Source organism: Buteo buteo, chromosome 21 (genome assembly GCF_964188355.1).
Source record: "Buteo buteo chromosome 21, bButBut1.hap1.1, whole genome shotgun sequence".
NCBI lineage: Eukaryota > Metazoa > Chordata > Aves > Accipitriformes > Accipitridae > Buteo > Buteo buteo.
In genome coordinates, this window is record NC_134191.1 from 11,369,060 (window position 1) to 11,381,564 (window position 12,505).

The window sequence follows — 12,505 nt, forward strand, 5'->3', positions numbered from 1 at the left end:
CTGGCTGCCAAAGGGAAGGGTGCTACAACTACTGCTACCATGGAATGGAAAAATGGGTTTGTGATAGCTCTGATGAGAGGTTACTCACAATTGCTCTCCTCTTCTCCTGCTGGTTGCTTGGCTCCTCTCTCTCCCTTGTCCAAGGCTCCCACCTACCTGCCCTGCCATAGGCCAACTACACAAATATTCCTTTTTCCTTGCTTCCTAGCTACTCCCCAGTCACACCTCTCAAGTCCTGACTACGCTGCCTTGTTATATGGTCCTGCCCTAGCCAGACACACCAGCTACCCTCTTCTCTATCACTGACATTAGCTGGATTCAGCAGGACAGGTCTTTCTGCTTCTCACCCTCCTCCCAGCCACTACTTTTACAAGCATTGTGTGACCTGCCAGGCATTCCTAGCCACCAGAATAGTGGCACAGGACCCACCAGGACTCCTTGGTCTGTCCCTGATTGAGAGGGTCCTTTCATTAGGTTTGTTCCTGGGAGGTGGAGGTCTGGCTGGCAAGTGAAGAATGACAGTCTAGGTGTGTGCCCACTCAAGCAGAGGCAAGAATCTGTGCCGTACCTCCAACCACACGTTCCCATCCTCACCCTGTGTTAACATGGTCAGGATATTTTCCTGGCAGTGACACTTGCACAAGCCATGTCCATTGCTTTATTGAAATCACCCTGTGGCTGGGAGAGACACCTATGAAACTGCATGGTTTCAAGCCTGTGACTCCCTGATCTGGCTGGCCTGTGGGCTCTGTACTGGCAGCATGGTCGGTATGTGGCAGCACTTGTATATGGCCATCGCCTTGTACACAACCTTATCTCTCTAAGGTCACTGCCTGAGTAATTGATCAGTGTGACCTTACTCAGGGGCACTCCCTGGGGAATGGGCAAGACTCAATACCTGCTACAGCAAACGCAATGACATCTCAGGCTGGTGTCAGCAGCCAAGGGAAAAGCCAGCGCCTGCCTCTGGGAGGAGGTTTCACAGATACTCTACCTGCTAGAGATCTCATACTCTTGAGCATCTACGGCACAGGGAATTCCTGCAACAGTGACAGTTTCTGCAATGTCTTGATGTTTCTGCCCGAGGTTTGAGCCAGTGATGGTGATTCTAGTGCCACCTTCCACTGGTCCAGACAGGGGGTACACCTGCAAAGACATCCGCGCATGTGTAAATGTCACAGTATCTCAGACCTCTGCAGTCTGGCAACCGATCTACAGCACAGGGCCCTTCAACTGCCCCATTACAAACTCTGCCTGGTCAGGTCACTGCTATGGATTCCTTTTATTGGCTTGGACTAGTACCAGGTTGCAGCCTCATCAGAAGAAAGGCCATGAAGAACACCACAGTTGGAGCCTTCTTTCCCATACCTCACTGTTGCCAGCAGTCCCCCCCCAGAGGTGGTAATTACTACAGACTCCTAAGGCAAGGACTGCCTGCTTTGCCTTCTCATCAACATGCTGACCACTCCACAGGACATTTCTGCTGAAGAGTGGGAATGCACAAGCCAATACATGTTACTAGTATTGAAGCAGCAAGCACCATTCCCCGCTCAGCATCAGTACGACAATGAATTGCATGCTGCACAAACGTCAAAGCTCTGTCCCTGAGCAGCATCCAAGATAAACTAAGACAAGATGCAGCACGTGGAACTTGTGTGCCACCAGAGGGAGGACAAGCTGACAGCAAAAGGGACACATGGCTACAGACACTTGTCATGTGGCAGTTAGCAAGAAACATTTAAAATAAACAGACAAAAATAATTAATTCCAGTAACCTGTCATGCCTTTCCGATCCTTGCTCTGCTGTTATCATTAGGTTTTGCCCTCCTTTGCCCCAGACTCAGTTGGGCCAACCTGTTTCAGGGTCTGGCTCGGGACAGTTGGAGGATCCAATCTGTGGACCCTTTCCCAGCTCCTGAATGATTCTGCTGCTTCTGGCGTGCCAGTTTCAGCTCACATGAGATACAAATGCATCTTTCCCCACTGTTCTCTATCAGCAAACTGAAAGCCCAGTGCAAAAGTCTAGCATCCTCTCAACACCGAAGGATCACAGTAGAATAGGACTAACTTGCTCTTCAGACGGCCATGTATTATTGAGCTGCACTGTTTGCACTCTGAGTACACACAGCCCTTTGATTTCAACTGGAGAATGGAGCCCTCCTTGCCCCGGGTGCAGTACACTAGTGAGCAAGTTACTCACAGAGTGAATGAGAGGTGCTGGACACAGGTCTTCTATCTCTTCCTTGCAGGAGCCCCTGAAGATACAGCTTGGGTTGTCACCTCCACACCACACACAGTTGTACTTTGAGTCAGCTGTTTGGCAGCGGCTACAATCAGTGTGTCCCACAGAGCAGTTGTAAAAAGTCACTGCAAAGGAGAAAAATTCAGAGTGATCTGGCAAACACCCCCTAGGGCGCAGAACAATCCAGCAACTTGGCATCTTGCACAGAACCTCTCCTCCTCCCTCCCCTGACAAGCAACAGAAATCAGCCTGTATGTTTTCCTTAGTTTCCCTGTGACAGGACTACTACAGATGCAAAAAGCCTCATTCAAGGATTTCTCAAATCTCTTCCTGCTCTCAATTCTCATCTGCTGTCTTTTTGCTGGGGAGGTGTTGCACTCCTACCGTGAAGGTCTGCAGCACTGTCCACTCGAAGGTTTTGTCCCCTCTGCACAAACACCACAGCGTTGAATTCAAGTTGAGGCGCTGTGTAACTGTACTGCAAAGACAAAGACCATCAAGACAAAGGACTTAATAGAGGCACAAACAAGCCAGCTGAATAAGCAAAAAGCATCAGCATCCATCCTGCATAATGCACTGGCACATAAAGCCTACACGGAGCTTCCCGTCAATGCAGACAAGGCAGCATTAGCTGTGGCAGTGGCAGCACAGGCCTGTTCTCACTGGTTCACACAGTCACAATTCTGCTCTGGAAAGAGTAGCAGGCATTGGTACACTAGGATGAACATTGAAAACAAATGTGTGCTCACAACAATACTTGTCTAACTTCCTAACTGCATTCCTAAATGGCTAATCCCTATCTACAAGCCATCTGCTCAGGAAACTGCTCAAGCTGGCATTTCTGCAATTTCAGTAGAGCTGAAGATGTAGGATTACAATTGGTCCACAGGGCTCATGTGCACAAGAGCCTATGTTCCTCTCCCTTAATTATATGAGTTAGTGAACTAAAAATATCGCCTCTGCTTGCAAATCTTGCCCTAAGTAAAATCCACACATCATCCAGAAATGTACGTGGCTGTTTTAATTTTGCCTGTTGATCTTACATTCCACAGGCTAGCTTCCACCACTAAGAACAACATCGGTATTAATAGCATTTTTCTTTTCACAAAAGAAGCACCATCACAGAACAAGTTATGATCCAGCTAGCCGTGAACAACAGTGCCTCAAGCTAAAGCAGAAGTGGCACTGTCCTGGCAAGTTGCAATGAGTGGTGATTTGGAGATGGCATCATCCCGTACTACAGAAAACGCAGCAATGGGTCGTGTGGCTCAGACTGCACAATCTTTCTGCAAGTTGAAGATACCAGTAGCACCAGGCAGAGCATCACAGATGAGGGCCCCATAGTGCTAAATATTCTACAAATACTTTTGCAAAGCATGCTCTTTTCCCCAAAGAGCTTGCCTTCCAGACTGCTGTTTTGCTGAGCAAAAACAGCACCAGTGTGAACTCTGAAATGGCATCATATTCTGAGCACTCACCTGGTTCATCTGGCAGGTGATATAACAGAGGGACTGGTTTGTTTCTTCTCCTTCCACATAAGCATCCATCACCACTGTTCTCCCCTCCAAATTCAAGACACACTCATAGTCCCGCTGCTGGTCCTGCAGAGAAGGTACACATGGCACCATTTCTCAACTATATGGAGCTTCCTGCTACACAACAGTGTACTCCCGCCTCTCCAATTCAGTATCTTTTACCAAGCCACTTACTGTGCAAACAGTGTGTTCCTCTCATTCCCTTATTATGCCAACTCTATGCTATATTCAAGGGCTCCCTATGCTGTCACTGCCTCCATGTATGAAAGGTAAGCCAATACAAAACAAAACACCTAGAAGGGAGCACATTGATGTCAGTGTGGGGACAACTCAGCACAGCAGGAAGAATTAAAGAAAAACCAGCAGGACTGTGAAAGTTATGCCTGCATGTCTCTGTGAAACACTAGCTTGGAAATGAAGACTAGAGTACACAGATTAGGGCAGGGCACCTTAAAAAACACTAAGTATATATTTTTTCTCTCTCCCCCTGTAAATCTTCCACTGAATTGCTTAGACACTCCCTGTAAAAAAGATGAATATGCATCTGTAACCAGCTCCGCTCCTCTGAGCAGTGCAGTATATCAGGTTTAACATATAAAGTAACAATTAGTCTGTGGGCTGCATGTTCTGAGGCAGTTGTTTGTAAAAGGTTACTAAATCAGTCTTCTGTCTTGAGAAGCAAAGAGTATTTTTATCAGAGGCACACCCAAGAAACATAGCTTTCAAGGGTGGTTTTCCCCATTGCAGAAGTTTCAGGTATGACAGGAATAGCCACATTAACATGAGCGTGCCAGAAAGCAAAGGGAACAGGTAACTTATCTTTAAACTAATGGAGACACAAACAATCAGCAGAGATTCAGCAGGAAGTTATTCCAAGAACTACCATCTACAGTGCAGCACAGGTGCAACTTAATCCAAACGCATGCAGATCTTCTCCAGCAGGTTGGTGCACACCTGTACTCTCCCTTTCTCTGGGTGACCTCCTACCCACCAATAAATCCAGCTATGTAATTCTTTATTCACAGAAGTAGGTCATTCCTCTAGGTGTTTCTGAAAACAGGAGAAACCTAGGCAGAGCCACAACTGCCTCATATGTATTTTTAGCAGTCCAGCAGACAGGTTGCCCAAGCAGTGCTCTGCATTAATACAGTTTCTCAATGCTGATGGCGTTGGGCTGACTACCTGATAGAGGTGGAAGTTCCTTCCCAGCAGGGTTATCTTCCTTGCCACATTGACTGGAAACAGCGAAGATCCCTGGATTCCCTGCACACAGGGACACGCATCTGGACCCCAGCTAAGCTCTTCGTTCTGAAAACAAACACAGGTCTTTAGAGAAAAAGATCTCCATGGCTCTGATACAGGGAATTAAAGCCTAACATGCCAACAGAGAAACAAGCCCTGCCTGAATGAAGACTCGGCCGTGCTTCTTTACCGCGAAGTTACAAGAAAGCAATGCAAGAGCCCAAAGAGGTGAACAGCAGAAAGCTATGAATATGCTGGACATCACAGCAGCTGCCACCTTCAGGCCAGCAGCATTTCTACAAGACCTGGGAACCCTGCACACAATTTTCTTCCTCAGGCTGCCACTTCTCACCGGGCACATTACAGCAGTCAGCTTCTATACTCTCAAGAGGGCACAACCTCTCCTGTGTGCTGAAATACTAGACCAGCAATCTGTACGGAAGTTTCAAAGTGTTACAGTCTTAGACTGTAAATTCCAAAGCCCAGCAATTTACCTCCTCCCAAAACTCAGGGGCATCATACTGATAGTCGAGGTCAGGGTGGAGGATCCTGGGAAAGTCAGGGACATCCCTCTCTGAAGAATCACCATCACCCGACAGAAGAGTAGAAGCAGAGAAGGGAGATGTGTCATTCTCAGCCTGTAGCAAATCCATCCAGTCCTCTGTGTCCTGGAGCTCTGTGCCTTCCTCCAGCAGCCAGTCTGGGGGAGCCGATGGTGGGAGCTCTGAAGCAGGTAGTTCAGTTCCCAGCAATCTGGGAGAGTTGTCAGAGGCAGCAGGGCTCCCCGGCACCTGGCTGGGGGTTTGAGGAGATGGGATGGCAGATGTCAGTACCTCTGTGGTAGGAAAAGAACTTGGAGGCCACTTGAAACTGGTGACATGAGGGGAAGGTGTGGCTACTGCTGCAGATGTATGCAGAGGACTACCCACTAGGGTGGTGGGTGGGTTGGTATTCCATGGCTCCTGGGCAGTGGCCGGCCCTTCAGTGGGCAAGGCTGCATGATCCACATGTTTGGATGGGCTGGTGAGGACAGATGCAGCGTGAGAAGTTGTCTCTGGCACAGTGACAGCAGGTTTGTCTGCTGGTGGTGGTAGAGGGGATTCTGTAACAGCCTGGAGAGAGGCTGCTTCAGTTGAGAGAGTCAAGTATGTATAGCTTAGGGTTTCTGTAGGCTCAGTCGTCGTATCTGAGGTTGCAGAGAGCGTGACATGGTTGGGCTCTGTGAGGGGCACAGTGCTCTGTACCACATGCACTGGGGGAGTGATGGGTTTTGTGGCCGCAGTTAGGGGTGTGGTAGAGGACTTGGTGAGGGGAGCTGCTGAAGAAGGAAACACGCTTGAGGGTGGGATCTGGGCCTAGAGAAAAACAACACAGTGGGGTGAGAAAAGAGAAAAAAATGAAACAGAATAAAACCTAAGCAGAAAAACACTCCACATTACTTCCCATAGCAGTGTCCACAAGAGGCTGCTTCACCACCTGGATTTCAATGAGAGCTGCATCTCATGTCACCTTGTCTTGGGATGGGACTGGGGAATGCTCACAGTGCAGAAGATCCAGCAACAGATGACTGCATTTGCCTCTGCTCAGAGGGAGGTCTGCCTGCCTTCATCCCCCATAAAATTCCAAGGCCACCTGTGGCAGCCACAAACTGGGCATCTGTTCCACCTCCCCACTCGCAGCCTCCCTGCCAGCTTGCTCTTTCTTGTCCCTCGTTTTGAAAACACAGGCTGCATAACCCCAAGAGAAGGGTGACCTGCTTCATCTGGTGGAAATTCCCCAGAAACCTAGCAAGGCCTTGTAACATCAGGGACGTGGAACCTTGTGTCGCTCCAAGGGGAGACTTTGCTCCAACAGCTCACTTCCTTGCTTGACATGACTGACAGCTGCTATTTTACCTGAGAAGAGATCTGACTCACGGCAACTCACCGAGGCTGTTATATCACATAGGACTAGGATCAAGTAGGAGACGCACCCTTTCATTGTAGATAATGGTTCCTTCCTCACAGGCTGCTTTATGGGTGCAGAGGTGCTGCTGGATGCACCAGTTGCATCCCCAGAGACTGCTCACACACTTCTGGCACCTGGAACAATGATAGAAAAGCAGCTACTAAGACGACCCAGGAAGGGACAGCTACCCTCCCTATAACTACAGACAAGAAAAAGCAGGTGCTCACGGTGCCGATTTCCACAGCAGGGCCACTGCAGCACAGTCATAGAAAGAGAAGTCCACAGAAGCAATGAAGATGTCATGGAAACGCACTACGAGCTTTATGGTGACATGATCTGAAAATGAAAATAAAAATTTCTTAGAAATGGAGCCACTATAAGTCTACCATACTCTTAAGAGACACAGCATGCTTTAGGAAAGACACTGTCAAACATGGAGGCAGATTCCCTTCCATGCTTCTAGCATCTCAATCACTGGATTATCCTACGGACACTAAAAACAGGTTGGATAAGTTTGTCAGGAGTAGTTTATGACAGCTTTTGCCAACCCATGTGAAGGAAGACTAGTCTGAAGATCCCTCCATCTTTATTTGCTATAATTCCACTGTCATTTCTGTGTTAGACGAAGATGTATCATTCCAGGCTCAAAGCCGATTGTCTTCCTTTGTCATCCAAAGGAAAACCAAACCCTTAGAACTGACATGTCCTTCACATGCTGCCTTCACCTTGACAGCTTTGTTCTATGTCCAGACTAAGAAGTGAGTCAGTGAAGAGGTTTATAAGACTTGTAATCTCACTTGCAATGACTGAAGGCTTATCCGCTTTAAATCCAGGTCTCGTGTCAACTACAAGCCTCAGGATAGCCCAGTTCTCTTTGGGAAGAGACTATCACTGTTTTCTGATAGACCAAATAGCTGCAGAGATGGTCAAAACTTACTACAGCTAATAGCATGAGCCTGAAGGAGGTATTTTGCATATGACAGTACTAAACCAGCTAGTTAATCTTGTTCCAGACAAATGCTCCCAACACTGGAGTTGGGTATTAGTTCTCCAAATAATGGGAACATACTGCATGCTCTGCTCAACTGCAGGAGCTGCCATTTCTCCAAGACAGTTTGCTATAAAAATAAGTAACACGAAGCTTGTCCAGTGTTCCTCTCACAGAATTCAGACCTCCTCTTGCAAGCAAGCTCTATTCACAACAAAACAATTAGCATGTCTGGTGAAGGATCAGTCAGGCCTAAGCTGCATTCCTGATAGGATGACAAGTAAAGCAGTATGCTGGTAAAACAGCTGATGATGAGGTGTGTATGAAAACCAACGATTAGGAGAAAATAAGGCTATCATATGCAGCTGGAGGCAGGAGTCACTGCAGTACTGTCAACTCCCATCACTGTCATAAAGGTGATTGCATTTCACAGTGGTGGAAGGGCTAACACCTCCCAGGATTTCAGGGTTATGACACCATATTTAGGAATATTCCTTTCTCCAGAAAGGCCATTATTTCCCATGACTGCCAATACTGTTCAACAGTACAGAAGATGAGGTCGTGCACTTGCAAATTGAGAGCAAGAGTTTCTGCTATCAACTTGGAGCTCAACAGCTTAAAGTGACTGATGAGCTGGTATGCAACCTTTAAAAGAAAGCTGAAAAAATCCAAATATTTTAGTGAGCTGGGAAAAGTATTACAACTAGGAATAGAAAAGTGCCAGTATCTAAGGCGCTGATAAGACCTCATTTAGAAAACAGTGTACAATTCTGGTTACCAGCTTCAAATTCATCTTAGCAGAGCACAGAAGCTGTGCAAAGAAGGGCTAGCAATATAGTGAAGGAAAGAGGAATTCTGAGTAACAAAAGAAGATGAAGTTGGCACACAGTTAACATGGCAAAACTCAGTGCTGAGAATGCCTGGCCATAGTTCATTGAGTGGGAGAACAGCTATGGAAGCAAAAGGACAACACAAATAGATCAAGTGGACACAAACCATCCATGAGCAAGTTCAGGCTATAAAACAGAAGCAACTTGTTAAGTCTCAGAGATGCAATATGAAAGTCACATAGATAAAGCATCTATGGAGTCTCGAAATAAAAGCAAGACTGACTTACAAAGGAGTCAGTAAGAATATCTGAAACCTGGAATAATGGGAACTAGATTGTGGCTTTATCTACACTGATTTTTCACAACTGTGCTTAAATTCAGGCTCACATTTACAGAACTAAATAAAGAAGCCAATTCTGGCCACTTAGCAGCAGCAGCGCATGAACCCCTTTCCCTCTGTGCCTGACCACCCTGAGTGGAGATCTGGTTGATTTGTTCCAGACTAAAGTAATGTGAAAGCCAGGTATAATAATATTGTAAATAAAACTAAAAATGAAGGAGTTTGAGATTGAATGAGTGCGTTAGCTGGGTTCTGCTGTCATGTTATGTCCATGGAGATTGCTTCAGTCCTATTAGCCAGCTGCATACTTGCATGGAAAATCTGTTTAGCCATTTAGGTGAATCGTGTGGAATGCTTCCCAATCGGCACCTGCCTTTTACTTCAGATGAACAAGCTCTTTGAAGACATCAGCTCATCAGAGCTCACACTGACAGGCTGGGTAAAATCCAAGGCAAAGACTATAAACTGAGAACTTTCCAGGTTCTTTGGAGTGGCCAATTAGCAATACTCAGCCGATTATTGTTCACAGTAATAGAAGGCTGACTATGTATTTTCTGGGGTTATGCCGCATTGCAGATTCATTTCTAACTTTAAGGACTGTGGGTTCTTCTTGCCTTTCCTTACATGTACTTCCTTCTCCCACTACTACGTGGATTTTGAGAAGATTTAAATTTTGATTTAAATAATAAAGCAGTATTTAAGAGAGTTCTCTCTCCAGATTTATGACAAAGCTGCCAAACCAGTCACCACTCTAGACTGCATTTCATATCATGTTCAGATTTGCATACAACCCTTCAAGCAGGATCTCCTTTCCAACTACCAGAATTTGGCATTGGAATTTGGCAACAGCCCAAAATAGCACAGGATGTGTGTGACAAACAAGTAGAAAGCAAACAGATATTATGACAGAATGAAATGAACACCTGCTGACAGAACACATACATTCATGGCTGTTAATTCTGGCAATGTGACGGACCTACAACATACTTTCTCCCAACAATGTTATCAGAGCTATCATGCTGCATTTAAAGCATTTCACTGACCTGCTCCTGTTGGCAAAGCTGGTGCTTGGCTGGGATCTGGAGAAGGACACATGATTCCTGACTCTGTCAGAACTGCTGGGCTTTCATAATCTTCAAAGTAACATGAGTAAAATTCTTCTTCATGCAGAGGAGGTAAGTCCAAGATAGCCAGGAATATCTACCAATTCAATAATATCCAGTAAATAATTTGCCCTCTAACACATTCTTCTTCATGTCATCTGATTTTCTAGTTCTATTTTTTTCAAAGCAAGAGCCCCATAAAGTAGTTATCTACCTGTACACCTATTATTGCTATAATGCCTCCTAGGACTGAGTGTTCCATTCATCATCTCTTACCGTTCCCAAACTGAACTTGGCATCTACCAAGCAATTAGCAACTTCCCCCTTTGCCCAAGTCTCTAGCAAAAGACAGGTTCTTGCCACCTCCTGACATGACAGACTTCAAAACACTACAGCACCTTCTTAGCTTTTCTGCCAGCTCTCAGATGCCAGACTGAAGCCATAATTTTGGGTAAATCCTTTCAGATCTTCCTGACAGCAAGTGTCAGAAACACTGTGAAGCCACAGACACAGGCACTTTATAGATACCAAGCCAAGGAGGGACCCCACCCAAGCAGCCATCAAATATTCCAGAATACCCAGTAACTCTTAGCAGGCAGGGACATTTAGTTTTACGGGGAAAAAAAAACCCCAAACAATTAAATTGGCTGGTAGACCCAAGCTGTTAAGTCCCTTATGTGAGGCAGACAACATTGTGCTTGAAGGCTCAGTGATTCAGTACCCCACTGAAAGCAACAGGAAGACTTGTGACTCCTCAGAGTTTGCAGGGGACTTTCTACACGCTTGAGCATCATCAGAGGATTGTCACCACTCACATTTCTCTTTTCCTCTCTGCTGATATTGGCTGGAGTTAGTGAGTGAACAGACAGACACTGCTGTGTAGAGTTAAAGCTCCAGAGCCACTGCTCACTCAACCTGGACCGCAAGCACTCAGAGCGACGGCTGCACCTGCAGGAAAAGAGCAAGAAGCCCTATGAGAGATCTGTGCAGCCCTAGCAGGACATGTTCGGCTTCCAAGCTGACACTGCCTGTCCGAAGCCTTGCTAGAGTCTTGGGGAAGCTGCTACACAAGCTATGGAAGTCCCAGCTTCCCACCACCTTCAATAATACAATGAAGTGTTGCCAAAATATAGATGGGTAGGCACTTTTTGAGCTTCAAGGGTCATAAACTAGTTCTTACGGCATTCTATGGGGAGATAGAGCCAGCAAGCAGACAGACACACCGGCATAAACCATGTCTCATTAAGCAACATCAATAGGGGAGCAAGTGAAAAAGAGTGCTAAATAAAAGACTGTTAAATAAGAGAGTGACACCAGAAGAGGTAAGATAGTTTCTCTACATTTGAAATGAGGCAGTTTGAGCTGCAGTCAGACTAAACCCAGGCTGAAATCCACTGGACAGGAGCATCATGAGTGGTGACCAAAGACCCACAAAGCAATGGCAAGATACCCTTGTGTGCAACAGTGACTGCTGGCAGTGTTTTAGGGAGGCAGACAGAGGAATGGTAAGTTAGACAGAATCCCATAAAGAATATCCCATAAAGGAACTAAAACTAAATCCAGACACACAGACATAAGTGGAGACAATCCCTAGGCACTATTCCTCCAAAATCCTTGCAGGTGAACTGGGATCTATCTTACCGTCCCTGAAGGACACACCAGCCACAGTAAGGATCTTTCAATGCCAGACAGGATTCACAGTCCAAGTGCAGGGAACATTCCAGTATGGGAACCTTCACCACCTGTCAGAGAAAGACATCAGCGTAAAAGCAGCACACACAACACAGGCTCCAGGTCTATGGCTTCTTCTGCCTAACTAGCAAGTTCCGTCATCTACATGCTCACTGAAACAACTTCTTAATCCCCAATATTGCATAAAGAAAAAAGGAACAAGTTTTCAGAGCCCATGTGAATGGCCATTTCACATATTGGTGAAGGACATGTAAATATCAGGCTGTACAGATGTACTGAGGCAAGCAAAGTGTATTGCTATTAACGGGTTATCTGTGACACTTTTTGCAAGAAGGAGACTTTATTTAGTGATAAAACTGTATTTGAACAAAATGGATCAAAGAATAGCAGACTGAATACCATTTGCTCTTTTGCTTTTCTGGACTCTGTCATGGGAGATAATCTCTCTTGACATATAGGTGACTGAAGCTGAAGACAGCAGCTCCAGCTGAGGCCTCTGAATGCATCTGCACCATTGCCCAGCTCTACCTGGAAAAACTATCATTTTGACTGAAAGTAGACCAAGAAGCTTTGATCAATGTGGAAC

The 12,505-nt window shown here is 46.0% G+C and overlaps 1 protein-coding gene across 1 annotated transcript in view; it reads right to left on the reverse strand.

Moving 5' to 3' along the window:
• The window catches only part of PLXNB1 (plexin B1), an 80,018-nt gene that overhangs the window by 21,601 nt on the left and 45,912 nt on the right, over positions 1-12,505 (reverse strand). The window contains exons 6-16 of the mRNA XM_075052715.1: positions 11,869-11,969; positions 11,043-11,175; positions 10,168-10,324; positions 7,194-7,302; positions 6,992-7,100; positions 5,514-6,374; positions 4,960-5,085; positions 3,721-3,843; positions 2,627-2,720; positions 2,201-2,367; positions 995-1,146 (exon numbers count right to left, since the gene is read on the reverse strand). Coding sequence (XP_074908816.1) covers positions 995-1,146; positions 2,201-2,367; positions 2,627-2,720; positions 3,721-3,843; positions 4,960-5,085; positions 5,514-6,374; positions 6,992-7,100; positions 7,194-7,302; positions 10,168-10,324; positions 11,043-11,175; positions 11,869-11,969 — 2,132 coding nt within the window. The remainder of the gene's footprint in view (positions 1-994; positions 1,147-2,200; positions 2,368-2,626; positions 2,721-3,720; positions 3,844-4,959; positions 5,086-5,513; positions 6,375-6,991; positions 7,101-7,193; positions 7,303-10,167; positions 10,325-11,042; positions 11,176-11,868; positions 11,970-12,505) is intronic.